The sequence below is a fragment of the Entelurus aequoreus genome, linkage group LG03, assembly GCF_033978785.1.
Source record: "Entelurus aequoreus isolate RoL-2023_Sb linkage group LG03, RoL_Eaeq_v1.1, whole genome shotgun sequence".
NCBI lineage: Eukaryota > Metazoa > Chordata > Actinopteri > Syngnathiformes > Syngnathidae > Entelurus > Entelurus aequoreus.
In genome coordinates this window covers 70,858,527-70,882,090 of record NC_084733.1, presented here as the reverse complement: position 1 = coordinate 70,882,090, position 23,564 = coordinate 70,858,527, and the positions used below count along the sequence as shown (strand labels likewise).

General features: G+C 38.8%; 1 protein-coding gene across 3 annotated transcripts in view; it reads left to right on the top strand.

Annotated features, from left to right (window-relative positions):
• The window catches only part of mctp2a (multiple C2 domains, transmembrane 2a), a 120,241-nt gene extending 98,291 nt beyond the window's left edge, over nucleotides 1–21,950 (top strand). For 2 of the 3 annotated variants that reach the window (XM_062042581.1, XM_062042580.1), the window contains 2 exons: nucleotides 5,080–5,177; nucleotides 17,124–17,779. In XM_062042581.1, coding sequence (XP_061898565.1) covers nucleotides 5,080–5,177; nucleotides 17,124–17,180 — 155 coding nt within the window. In that variant the 3' untranslated portion in view covers nucleotides 17,181–17,779. Of the gene's footprint in view, nucleotides 1–5,079; nucleotides 5,178–17,123; nucleotides 17,780–21,774 lie in introns of those variants that run through there. The other variant, XR_009825345.1, reaches the window with a different exon arrangement.
• The last annotated feature ends 1,614 nt before the right edge of the window (nucleotides 21,951–23,564 follow it).

Genomic DNA, 23,564 nt, shown 5'->3' with positions numbered 1-23,564 from the left:
AAAGCCCTCCTCCAGGCCAAGGCCCCTTCAACTGAATCTGCTCTGCGCCAGCCATGTTGTTGCTTTTAGCTCTTCTGTATCGAGTCTACTTACAGATACAATGGAGCCTCGATTTACAAACTTAATTGGTTTTTGAACAGGGTTCATATATAGAAAAGTTTGTATAGTGAAGCAAGTTTCTCTAGAACAGTGGTTCTCAACCTTTTTTCAGTGATGAATCAGAGCAAAGCATTTTTGGTTGAAAAAAAGAGATAAAGAAGTAAAATACAGCACTATGTCATCAGTTTCTGATATATTAAATTGTATATTTGTAGTGGCCTTTCTTGAACTATTTGGAAAAAAAGACATACAAATAAATAAAAACTTGTTGAAAAATAAACAAGTGATTCAATTATAAATAAAGATTTCTACACATAGAAGTAATCATCAACTTAAAGTGCCCTCTTTGGGGATTGTAATAGAGATCCATCTGGATTCATGAATTTAATTCTAAACATTTCTTCACAGACATTTTTAAAAAATCTCACGTACCCCTTGGCATACCTTCAAGTACCCCCAGGGGTACGTGTACCCCCATTTGAGAACCACTGCTCTAGAAGAAACATTGTAATTATGAATAATGGGTTCCAGCCTCAACAAAAGTCCCTATTTTAGTGAAGGTTTGTACACTTTGAACACAATATAAAGTGCTATAGTGCTGTATATCAAACAAACATAACAAGGAGGGGAAGTATTAACTTTCTCTTTATTCCATCCATCCATTTTCTACCGCTTATTCCCTATTGGGGTCGTGGGGGGCGCTGGAGACTATCTCAGCTACAATCGGGTTAACAAGCTAAAACAACAACAACAAGCTGAACTGTCCCGTAACATGCGAATATACACTGAAGTCCCTCTGGTGCCTTCACAAACGATCAGAAATCACAAAAATCCCACATTGCCACAAACAGCTCAGATATATTTCAGAGAGTGGGGGAGCCCCAAGACATAGTATATTCTGTAAGGGGGAGACTCACAGTGCAACCACTGCTCTATATTATGCTGGAAGGTACCAGGATATCGCATCATTTTTAAATGAAATGTTTATTATAATAATATTAAATACTACACTATGTCAAACTAACTCCCACTTCCTTGTTCATCCTAACCTGCACAAATCCGAGCTTGTTTCACATCCTTCATTTAACAAAGAGTTGTCGTTTTAAGCTCTCGACCACGCACTTCACACGCTTGCGCATGTGCAGAGATCAGTCGTCTGCAGAGGTGTTCTGGGCTCCGTGTGGGCTGATTATGGTGGAGCCCGGCGCAGGCTAAGGCCCGGGGTTCGTGTGAAAACCAAGGAGAGAGGCAGAGCTGTATATGCTGTAACACACGATGTCCTTGGGCGGTCTGCAGGCTCCTGGTCTAGCCTCTCATTATCTAGTGCGGCTGTACAGAATAGTCAGTCTCCTTCTCAGCGGTCAGGGAGATGTGTTGCCCTTAACAGGCTCTCTCCCGCACCAGCTTGTAAGCCCACAACCGCTCTCTACTTCCACGCAGCCTTCTACGCGATCAATAGCAAAATCCTATCATATCAAACAAAAACACGCAGACTGAGACACTGCTCTGCCTCCCCCAGTTAACCCCCATCGCCGTAGTTGCAAGGCAAGCCTTTCAAGTTGCGTGCGTATATTTCGGGTCCTCGGGTTCTTTGTGTGCACGCTGCAAGCTGTGGGCATAATGGTCCCATTACGAGACCTTTGGTGAGTTCTATTTTCCGTTAACTGTTGGTATGCAGCGTGTCACGTAAACAGAGATACGCTTGATTAACAAAATGATTGGATTGAAATGAGCCCAGGGGTGCTCGTCCTTCAGGTGAAATCAATACACTGTTTAGATTAAGCTTATAAATATGTTCAAGTATTGATGCAGTTGATGATGACTCAAGATGGTCTGTAAAACATAATCTATGCAACATTTTGACCAAATAACCACCATTACGTATTATGTAGACCACAAGGAAGTGTTTTAAATGCAGAAAAAAATCATGATATGACCCTTTAACCTAGAAATAAGTGATAAATTACCCAAACAATTTTTTTTTACATATATTGTACTATAATATAGTTTATTCCAGTGAAACATGTAATTTGGTAAAATTTTGGTATAAATGTTGGTATAATTTGACATAACATTTTGCCGTAACTGTTCTACTTTAAGTAACTCTTTAATATTGTTAACTAATGCAGCCGTAAAAAGAAGTGAGCCACATTGAAAACAGAAAGTTGGGTACTCTATTACCACAGTTGGCCTTATTTTCATATGTTTTCTTTGTCATTATTGTCTAATTGCAAAAGTTAACAACTTTTTATTGGGTAGCTGAGTAAGTACTTTATATTGGTCATCTGGTTGGCACACATTTTCTGAGCAAAAAGCTTTTTGATTCATGTTCTTTGTCTAGTTCTTTATGTAGAATATATGCTAATGTTATGCCGATTACAGGTGTCCCGATCCGATATTGATATATTGGTCGGATATCAGCAAAAAAATGTATTCCGGTATGGTATTATATCGGCTTGCGTCTAAAATTTCCGATACAAGCACTCCGATACAAGTAGTCCTGCAGCGTGTTCACTCGCGGAAAGGTGGACAGCCAGTTAATATCTAAATGTCCTCCAATAAGAACACAAGGTTGGTATTTTCTTCTATTTTAGTCAAGTCTTTCACAAACATGGTAGGCTGTAGGCTACTTGGAGCTAATAGCTACACAACAGCAAAGCACACAATAGCACACAAGCTAGACATTCAAAATAAATGTCCTTAATAGAACACTACTGCCTACTAAAACACCACATTTGTAATATAAACAAGTGTCAAATAATTATAGTTGTATTTTACTTACATGTACAGTCTCCAGAAGTGTATTAGAAAGTGTCCAATAACAAACATGTCCGCATCGTTCAACTCACTGCGTCATAAGCTTAATTTAATGAATTAGTGTGACCACTAGGTGTGACCAAAAATAATTGACTACTCCACTTTAACTTAAAAACAACATAAGTCCATTTCAGACAGTTAATATCGAACAAGTTAGTTTTTTTCATACCCAACCATTGTTCTCTGTTTGACTATTTTCTAACATTCCACAGTACAAATAATAAAATAATGTATGATGCTGCTATCGAATCGATATTGGTATCGGCCAATACTCAAGACTCCCATATCGGTATTGTTTTGGAAGTGAAAAAGTTGACTTGAAACACCCTTGATGCCAACACCTTTTATTAGTACATTTAGGAAGAACCTATTGTCGGTATTCATCTAGGGCTGTTAAAGTTAGCATTTTAACTTTGTGCGATTAATCACAAAACATTATCGCATTAATCATGTATAAAGGCAGATTAATTGCGCAATTTTATTTTTAACTCCTGTGCTCCTTTACCTTAAACATGGTTGGTTTTCTGAAAGGTGGAGCAAGTTGCTTTATGGACTAGAAATAACTGGACAAATTTAACAAGTTATATTCAGAAGATTTTTGTAATATAATCATTGATAAAGATGACATTATGTAAATACAATGTAGGTCAATATTGTGTATGTATTTATAAGCGTAAGTGTATAAGTATGTACGTATGTATATATGTAGTGTGCATGATATATAGGCATATATATATATATATATATATATATATATATATATATATATATATATATATATATATATATATATATATATATATATATATATATATATATATATATATATATATATGTATGTATATATGTATATACTGTATGTATATGTATGTATATACACTACCGTTCAAAAGTTTGGGGTCACCCAAACAATTTTGTGGAATAGCCTTCATTTCTGAGAACAAGAATAGACTATCGAGTTTCAGATGAAAGTTCTCTTTTTCTGGCCATTTTGAGCGTTTAATTGACCCCACAAATGTGATGCTCCAGAAACTCAATCTGCTCAAAGGAAGGTCAGTTTTGTAGCTTCTGTAACGAGCTAAACTGTTTTCAGATGTGTGAACATGATTGCACAAGGGTTTTCTAATCATCAATTAGCCTTCTGAGCCAATGAGCAAACACATTGTACCATTAGAACACTGGAGTGATAGTTGCTGGAAATGGGCCTCTATACACCTATGTAAATATTGCACCAAAAACCAGACATTTGCAGCTAGAATAGTCATTTACCACATTAGCAATGTATAGAGTGTATTTCCTTAAAGTTAAGATTAGTTTAAAGTTATCTTCATTGAAAAGTACAGTGCTTTTCCTTCAAAAACAAGGACATTTCAATGTGACCCCAAACTTTTGAACGGTAGTATATATATATATATATATATATATATATATATATATATATATATATATATATATATATATATATATATATATATATATATATATATATATATATATATATATATATATGTGTGTGTATATGTGTGTATATTACAAGCATAAATAAGCATGCCATCTTTATATAAATTATGATATAATGAGTATGTTCTCTTTATATTGATGTATACAAGTATAGAGATGAAAGTGGGTTTTTTTCTACCATTATTTAATAGTTTTTTCTTTGTTATTTTTTTTTTTTATAGATATGTTTGGATATTTCTTAATATATGACATCCACAATTATTGTTTAATTCTTTTTTATAAAAAAGGGCAATGTTAAAAGACAAAAGTATTGTATAATTATGTATAATTTTGTGAAGTTATTACAATAAAGTAATTAAAAAAAAAAGTTACTTTACAGTCAGATGAGTGAGGAGACTCACGACTGGTGTGCTACGTGGCAAAATTTACCTAAAAAAACTTTTTTAAGAAATAAATTACACACATTTAAAAAATGTTTGTACATGATACACATTGTATCTCTGTCAAAATATTGGGGACTTTTTAAACGTTATTTCAAATTATGCGTGCAATCATGATTACCGGTAATCTAAACGCAATTGTGTGAATAATCTGATTAAATAATGTAATCTTTAGTATATATAACTGTGTGTTATATTTCTGGGCATTGTATCATGCACTGATGTTGTTCAGCTATTTATGAATGTGTTCCTGTTTTCACAGGCGTTAACAAATTTACCAAGAAGCTGCGCAACCCGTATGCAATTGACAATAATGAGGTGCTGGATTTCCTCAAGAGGATGCCTTATGATGTTCAGAAGGTAAGGGCCCGTTTTTACATACAGATAGGGATGCAATTCCCACAAGACGTTTGTGTTATTTGCTGTACTAGAATTCCCAAGTGTGCTGGAAATGTATCCACCGGCTTTTGTTTGATTATTAATGGACCAGCGCCTCGGCCCAATTATCGTCAGTGACGAGACGCGTCGACAGCAGCCTCGCCAGTTTGCTCCATCTGGGCGAGGAGCGGCGACACTCGAGTAGCCAACCGGTAGAGTAGTCAATAGGCCTTTTTCTACCAAAGGTTCAGGAACTTTAAGTTCCTGGAAATGTAGGTTTTTGTAGACTTGTGTGGTTTGGGTTTCCACCGCATTTCACAGTTCAGGGTAGTTTATACAGATCAGGCTGATGATGTATTATGGAGGAGTGGTACAGTATGTTTTTTCACTGATATCAACCATGCAAATAAACAGACTATATTGGGTCATATTTTCTTTTACTTAAATGAAATACAGAGCAATGACGATATGATTTAAAAACAAAGTGTGCTGGATTTTACATAGAATTTACGGCTTTTGTCCAACAGTCAGAAAGTCGTCCCTTCGCTAAATGATGAATTAATTAAGATCAGGCAAGTCCTTATTGTCCATTTCAGCTGTAAATAACAATACATAAAGAATAAACGTCAGTGTTGATCTCACGGCGACAGCAGAAACGCATCAGATTTAGCCTTAGCTTGTTAGCATTAGCACTCGGTTCACTCAGGTTGAGACAAATAACTACACATATTATGTATTACTGACTACTTTTACAGCATGTAACAACGTAAATAGTGAATATTTGATATGATTTACCTTGTCTTTTATTTCACATTCCTCTTCAAACTACAAGGTTGTGGAGTCCCAGTAGTGAACCGCTCGCTTAGCCACTTCCAAGAATGGCTTAAAATTGTATATTCCTCTGTGAATACATCTAAAAGAGTCTGTCTACTTTCTGTAGCTTTGCATATTGAAATTAGGTATGTAAATATTTTTAAATAGCATTAAACAGCACACTACCATATTTTCTGGACTATAGAGTGCACTGGTATAAAAGCATCACCCACTAAATTTTAGAAGAAAAATGTTTTATTTTTCACATATTAGCCGCACCGCACTGTAAGCCATTGATATATATGTTGTAAAATTAGTTATTTACACAGAAATATTTGGTAAATGTTTATTTACATACCTTGATTGTTTCCAAAAGGTGACTGTAAAACAGCTGATCAAACAAAAGTCATCGTCATAGACTAGCTAGCGGCGGAAGCTAGCTCTACAATCAGCTAAACCGACTCAATAACTCCACGACGACATTTTGGTGAATTGACGGAGGAATTTGTGAAACTGAAACAATACAAAAAGAATGCCATTGTAAGTTAATAATACTGACACAGACCCTTGTAAAGGTGTAAGCATATTAGCCAATGCTAACGACGCTAGCTTGATTTCATTACGATAGCATGTACAAAAATGCATGACAGCACTACTATCAAATATGGGACGGTTTAGTAAGTATGAATTGTTTTAGTTATATATAGGGATGTCCGATAAAGGCTTTTTGCCGATATCCGATATTCCGATATTGTCCAACTCTTAACAACCGATACCGATATATACAGTTGTGGAATTAACACATTATTATGCCTAATTTGGACAACCAGGTATGGTGAAGATAAGGTTCTTTTTTTTTAAATTTATAAAATAAGATAAATAAATTAAAAACATTTTCTTGAATAAAAAAGAAAGTAAAACAATATAAAAACAGTTACATAGAAACTAGTAATTAATGAAAATGAGTCAAATTAACTGTTAAAGGTTAGTACTATTAGTGGACCAGCAGCACACACAATCATGTGTGCTTACGGACTGTATCCCTTGCAGACTGTATTGATATATATTGATATATAATGTAGGAACCAGAATATTAATAACAGAAAGAAACAACCCTTTTGTGTGAATGAGTGTAAATGAGGGAGGGAGGTTTTTTGGGTTGGTGCACTAACTGTAAGTGTATCTTGTGTTTTTTATGTTGATTTAATAAAAAAATAAAAAAATAAAAAACAATACCGATAATAAAAAAAACGATACTGATAATTTCCGATATTACATTTTAAAGCATTTATCGGCATCTCTAGTTATATAATACAACTTACAAACGTTGCTTGGAGTATTGACTAAAAAAGAGTAGAACGCTATGGAGGACTAGAAAACGGAACAGCACTTGTACCTTCGGTTCAAGGCACTAAGCAATAGAAAATACTGTAGACCTTCAGCCTGCAGCACCTGCAGTGGGAGAACTTGCCCAAACGATGGCGCCATTGCACAAACAATAACAACATTTCAGTTTATCTGTCGGCGTTTTATGAGAACTATTTGTTGAAGACAAAACAATGTGGCCGTTAGCGGACAAAAATCCATAAATTAGTTGCACAGTTTTAATAGTCGGAGGGTTCAAAGCGGAGGAAAAAAGTAGCGGCTTAATTCCGGAATATACGGTAGTTTAAATAAACAAATCATCTCGCAATGGCGGCTGACACTTAGAATCCAAATTTTTAGGAACGCCCCTTACTGTGTTCAACCAATTAGCAGTCAACAGCACAGCCTACCCCCTCTATAGTTCTTGGAACCTTTCGAAAGTCACACCTCGCTACCTGGTACTAAAAAATAGTTCCATGGGGAACTAAATCTACCCGGATAGTTTTTGGTTTATTTACTTGGGTAAATTGAAAAGTTCCTGGAAAAAGTACCTACGGTGGAAAAGGGCCTAATTCACGTAAGCGACGTTGCAACGTGCTGTCAGGTTGGCGTAAGTCGCGCTCCTTTGACGGGCAGGAAATGAAGTGCCACACAGCCGCCTTCATCTTCCAGGTCGGTAGCGCACCCCCGCGGAACTCCTGACAGTCCGGATGCGGAGAGACTCTCTCGCCCGAGTCTGCACCCGCACCCTTGATGTCCTCCCGCTGCAAACCGAGGCTGGCTTCTCTGTGATGTCACCGCGAGTCTGTCATGTTTGAGATTTGGACGACTTGAGTTGGCAAAACAAGGTGGCGGATGCATTTTGATTCGCAGTCCTTTGTCCGTCTTCCTCCCCGTTGGGATGCGACGTCTGAGCTTTGAAACACCACAGAAAGAAACAAGACTTTTTTTCTTCTTTTTTTTTTTCTTGTTCTACTGTGCTGCAGAGGAGAACAACTCCAAGTCTTAAAAAGACAAAACAAAACATCCTTAAGATTCATCCCAAGTATGTTTCATTGCTGCTTTGGGGGGAAAAAATAACACGGTATACCCAGGAGACCCCGCGTAAAAAAACAGACATTTTGTTTTTGTTGACTTAGAACAATCGTCAGATAGGTGCGGATGCAAAAAAAACAAAGGCTGCAGACAGACTCCTGTCCTTCTTGCAAATGTGACTTGGCAATTAGCAGCCGCACAAATCTACAAAGTCGTCCTCAAACGAGGACTTCTGACGACACTGAAATGAGAAGCATCTGTCAGTTCTGAGCACAGTTTCATGTTGTGATGCACCAGGCTGCCACTTTGTTCCCACACTCCATCTCCCGGTACTAATAGTGGCGCGCACATCTCATTAGCATAAAGGTCCGGGATTTTATTCAACAGATTTTCCGCACACACCGGCCACGCTTCAAAAGCAAGTTGGCGCATTTTAGCTGCTTTTTTCACTTCGCCCTGTGATCACTTTGCCTTTAGATTGAGGAAATATCAACACAATTGAAACAAACTATACATTTTCACCGTTAATTTAATTTGGTATTTCTTTAGAATTTCTCAAAAAGCTATTTAAATAAGTTGCTCAGTTAACTCCAGTTATTTTGGCTACATTTCTTTCAGCGCTAAAGATCATACATTATAGAAAAATACTAATCTACACTGACTGAATAAACAATGATTGTATATTTGTAGAGATGTCCGATAATGGCTTTTTTGCCGATATCCGATATTCCGATATTGTCCAACTCTTAATTACCGATTCCGATATCAACCGATACCGATATATACAGTCGTTATTATGCCTAATTTTGTTGTGATGCCCCGCTGGATGCATTAAACAATGTAACTTTACCATGAATTGATTAACATGGACCCCGACTTAAACAAGTTGAAAAACTTATTGGGGTGTTACCATTTAGTGGTCAATTGTACGGAATATGTACTGTACTGTGCAATCTACTAATACAAGTTTCAATCAATCAATCAAAAACAAGGTTTTCCAAAATAAGAGAACAACTTCAACTCCAGTTATGGAAAAAAGTGCCAACATGGCACTGCCATATTTATTATTGAAGTCACAAAGTGCATTTTTTTTTTTTACATGCCTCAAAACAGCAGCTTGGAATTTGGGACATGCTCTCCCTGAGATAATCCTAATACCCACTACAAATATGGGAAATACTATACTTTGACTTTCACAAAGTGCATTTTATTTTATTTTTTTAAACATGCCTTAAAACAACGGCTACAAAAACAATGAAGGCACACAGCTTCAGTCCAGAGTATACTAGAGCATACTTGCCAACCTTGAGACCTCCGGGGGGGGGGGGGGGGGGGGGGGGGGGGGGGGGGGTATATTGTAGCTTCCCGGAAGAGTTAGTGCTGCAAGGGGTTCTGGGTATTTGTTCTGTTGTGTTTATGTTGTGTTACGGTGCGGATGTTCTCCCGAAATGTGTTTGTCATTCTTGTTTGGTGTGGGTTCACAGTGTGGCGCATATTTGTAACAGTGTTAAAGGCCTACTGAAACCCACTACTACCGACCACGCAGTCTGATAGTTTATATATCAATGATGAAATATTAACATTGCAACACATGCCAATACGGCCGGGTTAACTTATAAAGTGCAATTTTAAATTTCCCGCCACACTTCCGGTTGAAAAAGCCTTCGGAGGATGACGTATGCGCGTGACGTAGCCCGGGGAACAGAGGTATGCCTTCCCCATTGAATACAATACAAAAAAGCTCTGTTTTCATTTCATAATTCCACAGTATTCTGGACATCTGTGTTGGTAAATCTTTTGCAATTTGTTTAATGAACAATGGAGGCTGCAAAGAAGAACGTTGTAGGTGGGTCGGTGTATAGCGGCTGGCTGTAGCAACACAACAAGGATTACTCACTTGGATAGCAGACGTGCTAGCCGATGCTAGCCGCCGACCGCAACGATGATCGTGGTGAAGTCCTCCGTCGCGCCGTCGATCGCTGGAACGCAGGTGAGCACGGGTGTTGATGAGCTGGGCAGATGATGGCTGGCTGGCGTAGGTGGAGCGCTAATGTTTTTATCATAACTCTGTGAGGTCCGGTTGCTAAGTTGCTAAGTCAGCCTTAGCGTAGTTAGCAACAGCATTGTTAAGCTTTGCCAGGCTGAGATCTATTAACCGTGCAGTTACATGTCCGTGGTTTAATAGTATTGTTGATCTTCTGTCTATCCTTCCAGTCAGGGATTTATTTATTTTGTTTCTATCTGCATTTGAGACAGATGCTATCACGTTAGCTCATGCTAATTAGCATGAGCTTCGTCGATGTATTGTCGTGGAGATAAAAGGCACTGAATGTCCATTTCGCGTTCTCGACTCTCATTTTCAAGAGGATATAGTATCCGAGGTGGTTTGAAATACAAATCCGTGATCCACAATAGAAAAAGGAGAGAGTGTGGAATCCAATGAGCCAGCTTGTACCTAAGTTACGGTCAGAGCGAAAAAAAATGTGTATTTCACTGCATTCTAGTCCGTCACTCTAACGTTCCTCGTCCACGAATCTTTCTTCCTCGCTCAAATTAATGGGGTAATGGTCCGAATAGCTCTAGCTGCGTTGAAAACAATAGGAAAATATGAGGGAGTGAACAACTGACAACGTCACGCTACTTCCGGTAGGGGCAAGGTTTTTTTTTTATCAGACTCTTTGCGAACTTTATCGACGTTGTTCTATACTAAATCCTTTCAGCAAAAATATGGCAATATCGCAAAATGATCAAGTATGACACATAGAATGGATCTGCTATCCCCGTTTAAATAAAAACATTTCATTTCAGTAGGCCTTTAAAGTTGTTTATACGGCCACCCTCATTGTGACCTGTATGGCTGTTGACCAAGTATGCTTGCATTCACTTATGTGTGTGTAAAAGCCACATATATTATGTGACTGGGCAGACACGCTGTTTGTATAGACGAAAATCGGACGTGACGACAGGTTGTAGAGGACGCTAAAGGCAGTGCCTTTAAGGCACGCCCCCAATAATGTCCCTCTAAGGCAGTGGTCCCCAACCAGCGGGCCGCGGCCCGGTACAGGTCCGTGGATCGATTGGTAACGGGCCGCACAAAAAATATATATATATTTTTTTATTTTTTTTAAATATTTGTGGTTCCTATATTATATATCAATATAGATCAATACAGTCTGTAAGCACACATGATTGTATTTTTTTATGCCAAAAAAAACCCCCCCAAAAAACCCAAACCCTGTCGTGACTTTATATTGTGTTGTGGCTTGAAATTTTTAAGTTGTGGCTTTATGTTGTTGTGTTGTGGCGTTTGTATTTGCTGTGGCTTTTCTCTGCTACTCAGTGGCCTAGTGGTTAGAGTGTCCGCCCTGAGATCGGTAGGTTGTGAGTTCAAACCCCGGGCGAGTCATACCAAAGACAATAAAAATGGGACCCATTACCTCCCTGCTTGGCACTCAGCATCAAGGGTTGGAATTGGGGGTTAAATCACCAAAAATGATTCCCGGGCGTGGCCACCGCTGCTGCTCGCTGCTCCCCTCACCTCCCAGGGGGTGATCAAGGGTGATGGGTCAAATGCGGAGAATCATTTCGCCACACCTAGTGTGGGTGTGACAATCATTGGTACTTTAACTTTAATAAATCAAACCACAAACCATTTATTAACCTGAAAAGATGTTGATTGCACTTTAGTTTTGATATTAATATTGTTTTACTTTTATGTTGGAAAACAAAAGCAGTTAAAATGTTGGTTTATGTACTTTTATTGAACTCTGCTTGAATATTGAAAATGAGAGCAAAACATGTTTCCTCTTGCACTTTATTCAAATAAGATGTGAATGTATGGGTCATTAATTGTTGTTTACTTGCATGTTTGTATCCATATTTCATTTATAAATAATTCCCTTTCAATAAATAACAGGAATATAGGAAACTTTAGCTGCAATATCCACTATTTATTTCACAGTCACACTGCTTGATAGAAGTTACTCAATTGATTTCAACTCACTGAATCGTTTCAGATCGTATCGTTCTAAATACAGTAAACTAATATCGTATCGGCAACATTAAATTATAATTTGAATCGAATCCTTAAGAGGAATTGTTACACCCTTAAAATTTGGTGATCAGCGGTGATGTCAGAGTGGGAGGAAGATGTGACTGACACAAAATGATGGATTTGTATGACAGAACATGAGCGCATGAGTGGAACACAGGTGATTTTAAACACAGTAATAACATTAAACACAGTAATAATATTAAACACAGTAATGATATTAAACACAGTAATAATATCAAACACAGTAGTCACCAAAAATTATTCCCGGGCGTGGCCACCGCTGCTGCCCACTGCTCCCCTCACCTCCCAAGGGGTGATCAAGGGTGATGGGTCAAATGCAGAGAATAATTTCGCCACACCTAGTGTGTGTGTGACAATCATTGGTACTTTAACGTTAACTTAAATAATATTAAACAGTAATAATGTTAAACACAATAATAACCCATCCATCCCTTCATTTTCTACTGTTTGTCCCTCTTGGGGTTGTGGGGGTGCTGCAGCCTATCCCAGCTGCACTCAGGCGGAAGGCGGGGTACACCCTGGACAAGTCGCCACCTCATCACAGGGCCAACACAGATAGACAGACAACATTCACACTCACATTCACACACTCTGGTCAATTTATGTATTAAACAGTAATAATATTAAACTCAGTAATAAAATTAAACCGAGTACTAATATTAAACACGGTAATATTATAAAACACTGTAATAATATCAAACACAGTAATATTATAAAACACAGTAATAACATTAACCACAGTAATAATATTAAACAGTGATATTATTAAATACAGTAATAATGTTATTGTATATTATATATATATATATATATATATATATATATATATATATATATATATATATATATATATATATATATATATATATATATATATATATATATATATATATATATATATATATATATATGTATATACTTGTCCCTACTGTTGTGTCTTTGGAAAAACACTTCCTTCCTTACTTTACTTCTTTCTTTCTACTTTTCCTCCTCTTTTTCTTCTTTTTTTGTCCTTCTTCGTCTTCTTTTTCTTCCTCATCTCTCCCTTCTTCTTCCCCCTCTTTTGTCTTTTTCGTTCTCTTCTTTTGTCTTGATCTTTTTCTACTTTTTCTTCCTCTCCTACTTGCTCAACTTCTTTATCTTCCTCTTCTTTTTCTTCTCTTTTGTCATCTTAGTTCTCTTTTTTCTTTCTCATCTCTCCCTTCTCCTTCTCCCTGTTCTTTTTCTTCTTATTTTTCTTTTTCCTTAATCCTTTTCTTTCTCTTCTTCTCATCAAGAAAATGCCAAGAGTGTACAAAGTAGCAGAGGTGGGACAAAGTCATTGCTTTGCAAGTCACAAGTAAGTCTCAAGTCTTTGCCCTCAAGTCTCGAGTCAAGTCCCGAGTCAAGACAGGCAAGTCCCGAGTCAAGTCCAAAGTCAAGACTGGAAAGTCTCAAGTCAAGTCACAAGTCCTGCATTTTGAGTTTCGAGTCCTTTCAAGTCATTTTAACCACAGATTAATATTTTTACACAGATTGTGTATGCTTTTAAAACGCTGTATTTATTTATTAAAACAAGTGCATTTGAAATAGCAAGAAAAAAAATAGTACTGACATTGCAATTCATAATAGCACTATTAACCAGTCATTTTAATAGTTTAAACAATTTTAAACATTTAACTCATTCCTTTACAGAATAAACACATTTGCAAAAACAAGTGCAGCTGTACTTATTTGTACAAAAGTGTTAACATTGTATTTCCATGGCATATTGCATTGTAACTAGTTCCACAGCAGTTTCTATTCTGTTCTTACCTTATCTCATTGATCTCATCTCATACTGTATGTGTGTTTATGTGTGCGTACACATGAAAAACATAACAAAAACATGAACATAACAATGAACAGAGTTGTACTTTTTAGATGTCAGGGCCCTATGCAATATGTACACATATTCTTAATATAGTATACATTTTAACTGACCTTTATTTGACTGTTTGTCTTTTTGTAGGTGGCTAAAATACGCAGTGCTGCTGACCGCCGTCTAACGTTATGTTACTGTGTGTGATACATTGACTAACGTAACGTTAAGTACAGGTACCTCATGCAACCCTGCTTAAAAAAAATCACTTGATAAAAAGTATGAATAAGGTAGCAAACTGCAGTTGCAATGACGTTATAACCATAGATATCTTATAAGTAGACGCAGTATTGGTTGCTGTGACGCGAGCAATTTGCATCTTGAAGTGGTGATGAGGAGCCGGCGAGCAGCCTAAACTGACAGTTGACAGGTAGAAAACAAAGATGGTGTTCAGCGTTTTCCTGCCCAAATGAGCGGACTGTTGAAAATAGGAATCGGGGGATTACTTTTCACAAGTAAGATTTAACATTAATGTACTATTGGTACTATTGGTTGTATTTTATGAAAATAACATTACCACAGAGTTGAGAAGGAGCAAAGATCTTCAATATTTGTATGTGAAAATCACAAATAAATCTTCTGGGGGAGGATGACGCCCCTAAAGGGGTTTGGTTTACAAACTTTCAGCCCCACCTAAAACAAAATTCACCAGCCGCCACTGATTATGGTGCATTCTCATTTTAGGCAAAATATAAGACAATACTTTCTTAACAGTATAATTGTAACCAGGAATAAGTCTTCAAGTAACAATATTCAAATACTAACATTGTTGGGTAAGACAGCATTTGGTTTTATTCTGAATCCAGTGAAACAGATTGGTGGTTTTAGCTGATATAAAGACTTTCAGGTGTTTATATATGTTCAAGTATTTGGCAGACGCTTTTATCCAAAGCGAAATACATACAAAATACATATATAACAATCACTGTAAACATGATCATTTAAGGGAAGAATGTAATACAAAATATCAATACAAAGTGTCAAGACAGAATAAACTCTCTGCTGCTGCAGCAACAGAGATACAGTCTATAAGATATATAGATATTTAATGTATTCATACATTGTTTATGTAGGATATACGCATGTATATATAACGTAATCATATTGTTTCTTCAACTTAAAAATAGCTGACCGTTTTTTTCCCCCTTCTCTGGGCTTATATTCCCAGTTTTGATCTCGGACGTCTGGTCACTTATAGCATATAAGAATATTATATTACTGTTAAGCAAACTATGAATAATAAAACATGTGTCCTTTATCATAGCTACACGTATGACAAAATAGCGTGTGAAAATGAGTGTTATTCAGTGAGGTAAAATGAATTAAATGCACTGACAGTTCATTGCTCCTGCCAAATGAATTGCAGTGAGTGGAGCGGATCACCACTCCAAGATGGCGGCCCCGCGTCTCGTCTGCGCCAGTAGGCAGTAGCCCTCGATGCTGCGTCTACTTATAAGATGTCTATGGTTATAACGTTAGCAGTGAGTTTACAGCCTCACTGATTTAACTACACAGCAAATAAAAGTCATGTTACTTAGCCAATAAACGTTATCTTACATTCAAAACTTACCCTTCTTTGTGCAACTTCAAATGTCGAACGAAGTTGGAAGTTGTTGCGTCTCCGTCTGTAATATTCGAACTGCGTAATTTGCATACGGAAATTCGTTTTTTGTTGACCAAGTCGTAGTTTTTATACCCGAACGAAACCAACTTTGGTATAAATCTTTCTCACTGGCGCGTTGTTTGACAACTCTTGTTCATTGGTTGTCCTGCAATTTGATTGGCTGAATGCTGTGTGATGAAAACAACGTAGATCTAATTTGATTGGCTGTTGTACTGAGAGCACACACGCTGACACGCAGCACACACGCTGATAGACAGACACGTACAAAATGAAAGCTACGGAGCGCTCCCAAATAACTTTTTAAGCTTTAGGTTTTGGGGAAAGTAGCAAGTCATGTCAAGTCAAAAGGCTCAAGTCCAAGTGAAGTCACAAGTCATTGATGTTAAAGTCTAAGTCGAGTTGCAAGTCTCTTTACATTTTGTCAAGTCGAGTCTAAAGTCATCAAATTCATGACTCGAGTCTGACTCGAGTCCAAGTCATGTGCCTCGAGTCCACATCTCTGCAAAGTAGTAATCAGAGCAAAGGGTGGCTATTTTGAAGAAACTAGAATATAAAACGTGTTTTCTGTTATTTCACCTTTTTTTTTGTTAAGTACATAACTCCACATGTGTTCATTCATAGTTTTGATGCCTTCAGTGACAATCTACAATGTAAATAGTCATGAAAATAAAGAAAACGCATTGAAATGAGAAGGTGTGTCCAAACTTTTGGCCTGTACTGTACGTAATAATAACAATGAGAAGAAATGCTTGTTTCATCCAAACAAGACTGGTTTAAGTTCTTCTTGGACTTTAGCAAACTTTTTCTTGGATGAACATTAAGTTGCAGTTTGCACGTCTCTGAGAAGCCTGACAGGGTCATCTCTGCGGTTGGTGTGTGTTTCTGATATTGTGATGGGGTGCAAAGTGAGGAGGAGGTGGTTCAAAACCCACGACTCCTCAAACCCTTCCTCTGTGTGATTAATTCCCTCATGCTGCCGTGTTTAAAAAATGATTCATTACATGCGAGGCCGCCTCGCTCTCCCCCTGCACCGGCTCTCCTCTGGGGAGCTATTACCGTGCGCTCCGCTGAGCTCGGATTACCTGCCTCCCACCAAACTCCTATTTGTTTTCACAGGTGCAGTACAGCGCCCTGAGAGCGCCGAGCCAGAGCCAACCGCGCAGGAAAAAGTAAGCTCAGGCGGATAAGAGGCCGGCCCCCCGTGCCTGAGCAGGGTTCGACCCGGTCCACCTGACAACGCACCGGCGCCACCCGAGCCCATGACCCCGCCGTAGCGCCCCCCGACTCTGCCCTCCCCCTTCCAGTCGCCCTCTGACCGGTGTGTTTGCCTCCCCGGCTGACAGGCGGTGTGAGCAGCAGCAGGAGGAGGGCAGCGCACGGCCCCGTCAATCAGCCGCCTGGAGGTAAAGAAAGGAGCAGTGCGAGGCTCTGCCTTCATCTTTGGATGTAATTTAGAGGAGGAATGAGGCGCGTCGGCTTTGGCTTACCTTAGATCTCCTGCCTCTCTTTTTTTTTTTTTCTTCAGATATTTGCCCGAAGGTAAATTTAATGCCAGCTTAACAATTCATGGAAAACAAACTGTGGCAATATTTTCCTCTTGATCCGTGTGCTAATATCATTATAAGCCAGAAGTCAGCGTGAATGTATTTTTTGCACAACTTCCTTTTTTGGTAAGGATTTTTAATGCTGCCTGATATAGACACACAGTTTACGCTCTATGCTGTTTTTTTGTTTTGTCATTGTTGTACATACCATTAAATATGTTTTTTTTTTTAAAAATACATGCCTAAATCGTTGTCTCAGTTCTGCATATCTAACTATTTACCATATCCATTTTTGCAGAGAAAAATGGCTGACAGCATATAATAAACATAGTCCGAGCTGATCTGAGCTTTGGCCCCCCGTGAGATGGTGCGCTTGTTTTTATCTGATGGGGTGGGGGTGGGGGGGACGGCACATCACAACAAACCCCTCAACACCCCCTTCTCGCCCCCTCCATCCTCCTTAGCAGTAGCACAGTGGTGAAAGAGCATCCATCTGTGCTTTGTGAAGACTTTGATTGGCTCGGAGGGGACCCGGTAGAGCCCCGGGCTATCTCTTTTTGACAGGCTGATAGAGACATCACTTGGCTCTCCCAGGAACTGCCACCAGGGGTCCATTTCAAAGTGAGCAAGGGGTGTGGAGGTGACCCTGAGCTTCTGACGAGCTGAAATCCCACACACTTGCTTAAACCCCCGCCTTCGGTCTTGGCTCTGTTTGGAGCCCCGGGGGGTGGTTTCCCGGTTTTTGGCTGGGCTTGGGTGCCGGTTTGGAGGCGTTAGAATCCCAAGTTGTGTCCCACAGGAGCTGTAACCAATTAAGAGACGCTACCAGGATACGTCTGTGCAAATAATTTCAGCTTGGACATCCAGACCACTAAAGTCCATACCAGACTTTTACTCTTGTTCTCTATGTTCTTAGTACTCTGGAATGCCCTACCAGCAACAGTTAGAGATGCCACCTCAATACAAGCATTTAAGTCCCACCTTAAAACTCATCTATACACTCTAGCTTTTAAATAGACTCTGTTTTAGACCATTTGACCTGCCGCTTCTCTTTTCTGCTCTGAGAGGTTACAAGGTGACCACGGATAATCTCTTGAGAGGTACCAGCCTGGAGGACGCGCTAGATGTTTTAAGTCGTGACCCGTGGAGGACCAGTCCTCTATGACATGGAAGAAGACCTCCTACGACTCTCTGCTTGGCCTCCCAGTGGACGGGAGCCTCACAGTATCATGAATCATTTGCAATAACTGTATTCACTTGGCATCCATTGCAGCCGGTCACCCAGAAAGGGGGTCCCCACTAGTGATATGCGATACCACATTTTCTTTCCGATCCTATACCAAGCAAAATTCAGGGTGGTATCGACAATACCAATCTGATATGATACTTGGTGCAAATATACCTAATGTGTCTGCTCTGCTTTTCCAATAATAACATCTATCTTAAAAAACAACAGTAAAATGTGAGCAAAAAAGAGCAAAAAATCTTGAATGAAATGAGAAAATTCAGAACATTGTAAACTAATAATTAGTAATTATATACTAGGTCACCTATAACACAACATTTTTGTCTTTAGATATATATATCTGTATAAAGCATTTATTTTTATTTTTTTAATTAAAATATATCAAATTGGCCCCTTCATACTTGATGGCCCTTGGTGAAAAAGTTTAGACACCCTTGATCTAAAATATTAGAAAGAAACATTTTGTTAGTTCATTAAAAAAATTAAATACTAACTTATCAATGAATTTGAAAAATATTAGCTCTCAAAATAACAAATAAAATACACCTAAAATATAAACAAAGTTTAGTTAGTTAATTATAAAAATTAAATACTAACTTATTAATTTGAAAAATATTAGAAGCTCTCAAAATAAAAATAAAATATACCTAAAATATAAAAAAAAGTTTAGTTAGTTAATTATAAAAATCAAATACAAACCTAATAATTAATTTGAAAACTATTAGAAGCTCTTAAAACAAATATAAAATATACATAAATGTAAACAGAGTTTAGATAGTTAATCAAACAAATGAAATACTAACTTATCAATGAATTTGAAAAATATTAGAAGCTCTCAAAATAAAAAATAAAATATGAACAAAGTTTAATTAGTTATTTATAAAAATGAAATACTAATTTAAATAATTTGAAAAATATTAGAAGCTCTCAAAACATAAATAAAATATACATAAATGTAAACAGAGTTTAGATAGTTAATCAAAATACTAAATACTAACTTATCAATTAATTTGAAACGTTACAACAACCATAATAAACACTTCTAAATGTGTAACTGAACATTAATATTTTCGTTTTACCAGAATTGTTGACACAGTTGGTTATGCCGTTACACAATCGTATTATTATTGTTTTTATTCTTTTCTTTAATGGGAAAAAACAATAGTAAGAAAAAGAGCAAAACAAATGAGAACAGGCTGTTCTACCTAATAATAACGCACTTAGTCACCTATAATACCTGAGATCAGTAGGTTGTGAGTTCACCCCGGCCGAGTCATATCAAAGACTATAAAAAATATGACCCATTACCTCTCTGCTTGGCACTCAGCATCAAGGGTTGGAATTGGGAGTTAAATCACTAAACATTATTCCCGAGCGCTGCCACCGCTAATGCTCACTGCTCCCCTCATCTCCCAGGGGGTGGAATAAGGGATGGGTCAATTTTTTTAATTTCACCACACCTAGTGTGTGTGTGACTATCAGTGGTACTTTAACTTGAACTTTTAACAAAGTTGACACAAAAGTTGCAATATTTTGATTTGAGAATCGATCTTACAGCATAAAGATCTGGTTTTGGCGGTTTTGATATTTCCGTATCGATCTGCTCATAATTAGTCCTCACATCTGCGGCACCTTCCCAAGGTTTTTGTCTTTTTCCCATTTTTGGGGCTTTTGGAGTCACAGGGGTTAGTGCATGTGCCTCACAATACGAAAGTCCTGAGTAGTCCTGAGTTCAATCCCGGGCTCGGGATCTTTCTGTGTGGAGTTTGCATGTTCTCCCCGTGACTCCGTGGGGTTTTACTCCAGACATGCACCTGGCGATAGGTTGATTGGCAACACTAAATTGGCCCTAGTGTGTGAATGTGAGTGTGAATGTTGTCTGTCTATCTGTGTTGGCCCTGTGATGAGGTGGCGACTTGTCCAGGGTGTACCCCGCCTTCTGCCCGAATGCAGCTGAGATAGGCTCCAGCACCCCCCGCGACCCCAAAAGGGACAAGCAGTAGAAAATGGATGGATGGAGTTTTTCCTTGCTGGGATGTGGGTTCAGATGTCGTTGTGGTTTGTGCAGGCCTTGGAGGCACTTGTGATTAAGGGTTGTACAAATAATCTCGGATTGATTGATGTGATTATTTTGTGGGCTGTTTGTGGCGAAGGGTCGTAAGAAAAGTAAAGAGAGGGGCATTTTATTCAAGAGGACACTGAGGGCACGGCAAAAAGTGCAGCAAAGTGGAGAATATGGACGTCCGTGTTGTTTTGTGATTGGCACGGTTGGCACATGAGAGTTGATGGGAGGGCACGGTCGTGTACCTCCAAGCTGTCAACTGTTAGCCAATCAGTGTCGCGAAGGTCACGCTGAATGTTCCCCGCGCGTTTCGCAGTCGACCAATCACAGAGAAGAGTCTGACAAGGTTACAGCAGCTGTTGCATGCGCCGCTGCTCGTGCTTCCTCCACAAGCTGCTCTGCCAAGACGCCTGATTATAATCTGGGAATTATTTATCAATGTTTTTTCTCCCGGGGAAGATGGCAAATCTCTGCAGTCGAAGTCGCCGGGGCAATCTGGTCCCAGAATGCAGTGCTGCTGCTGAGGGAGGCGGAAGGGGGCGGCGGTTTAGTCCCTGGATGTTTTACACGCCTGCTAATGAACATTTTGAGTCTCACAACAGTTAACATTGTCTGATTACTGTGTGTGTGTGTGGGTGTGTGTGTGTGTGGGTGTGTGTGTGTGCTTTAAATTAATTCCCTAGTAGTTGTTGTTGTGGCAGTGATGTCTTCATCAGGCTGTCAAGAAGGAAGCGCCTGCAGCTGTGGCGGACAACCCCCCTCCCTCCCCTCACGCACACACACAGCCTGTCACACTGCTTGTTTCCATGGCACTCCTTCAGGCATCACCACAGGCAGACTGTGTGTGTGTGTGTGTGTGTGTGTGTGTGTGAGTGTGTGTGCAAGGACCCATACAACCTGTTTTTCTCTCTGCAGACGCTCCTCTGATGTTCAGCCCCAGAGCAGACGTCAAACTAGCAAAGAAGTACACAGAAAGCCCACCGCGCCGCTTGTTGTGCATGGCAAACATCTTCATCTGAATGGGCCGCCACTCAATGGTTACATGTGCACCTCGCGCCCTCCCCTTTGGGAACACCTCGGCTGCAGGTCAGCGTGGCAATAAGTCGACCGGTGGCCGTCTTCCACCAGCGTGCGTTTGCTTGTCCGTTGCCTTGCTTTGTGACGGACGTGTGATGATAACCATAGAGACAGGATGGCTAAGTCGACGTCACAGCGTCAGTAATAATTACAAGAAAAGTACTCGCAAGCCGTGGTCTCAAAAGTTATTGGTGAGTACACTATTTATTTTTACTGTTGTGTTGTCGTACGTGGTGATTAACTTCTTGTCACACTTGTACGACAGGCATGATGTACTTCTATAAATACAACGCCTTTGTAAAGTGCCGTCAAAGGGTGAGTAGCATTGGTGTCGTTAGGCCTATCTTTTTTTTTCTTTTTACAAAAAAATTGCAGAAACAATCAATATAGATACCTAGGGAGAGTCCCTATGACCTCAGAGGCTCAGCTGTCTTTCAGAAAGCAAACATAAGGACAAGCTTAAAAAGTAGATGTGTTTCTGTCAGGGGGGGTCATCTGTGGAACAGTTTGGATGATTCCTTAAAATGTTCCAGTTCCATTCACACATTTAAAAAACACTTTAAGACAGTGGTTCTTAACCTGGGTTCGATCGAACCCTAGGGGTTCGGTGAGTCGGCCTCAGGGGTTCGGCACACCAGACTCATGAATTGATTAACGTGGACCCCGACTTAATTAAACAAGTTGAAAAACTTAGTCGGGGGTTACCATTTAGTGGTCAATTACACGGAATATGTACTGTACTGTGCAATCTACTAATAAAAGTTTAAATCAATCAATCAATCAATCGTGTAAATAAAAACTTCTCCCTACCGGCGTATCTGTATTGTAAAGTTAACATTTGAATGACAATAAAAAAGAAGTCTAAGTCTAAGTATTATGGATACCCCCAAACAATGTTCCCTCTAATTTTTCATCTGATTTGCAAGTGTGCAATTTGTTGTGAGTTCATGTTGGTTTTGTTCTTTGAACAAGGTGATGTTCATGCACGGTTCATTTTGTGCACTAGTAAAAAAAAACATATAACTTTGTCTTGAATTTGAAAAAAAATAAAATAAAACATTTTATTTTTCACTAAAGAAGGGTTCGGTGAATGTGCATATGAAACTGGTGGGGTTCGGTATCTCCAACAAGGTTAAGAACCACTGGGTTAGGGTTAGAGGGTTAGGGCCAGGGTTAGGGTTGTAATAAGGTCATGCCGAATAAGGCATTAATAAGTACTTAATAATGACTAGTTAAGAGCCAATATGTTACTAATTTGCATGTTAATAAGCAACTAATTAATGGTGAATATGTTCTCCATACTAAAGTGTTACCATGTTTTTTTTACTGGTGCATAAAATGAACCGTGCATGAACATCACCTTGTTCAAACAACAAAACCAACACAGTGCATAAACTCACAACAAATTACACGTCTGCAAATCAGTCAGCTGTTGCCGTATCCGTAATAGGCCGATAGGGAGAAGTTTGTATTTACACGATGAGTCGGGTGTGTTTTGACCTCCGCCGAACCCCTGAGGCCAACTCACTGAACCCCTATGGTTCGATCGAACCCAGGTTAAGAACCACTGCCCTAACCCTAACCCGAACCCTAACCCTAACCAAATAACTCTAAATTAAGAGTTTGTT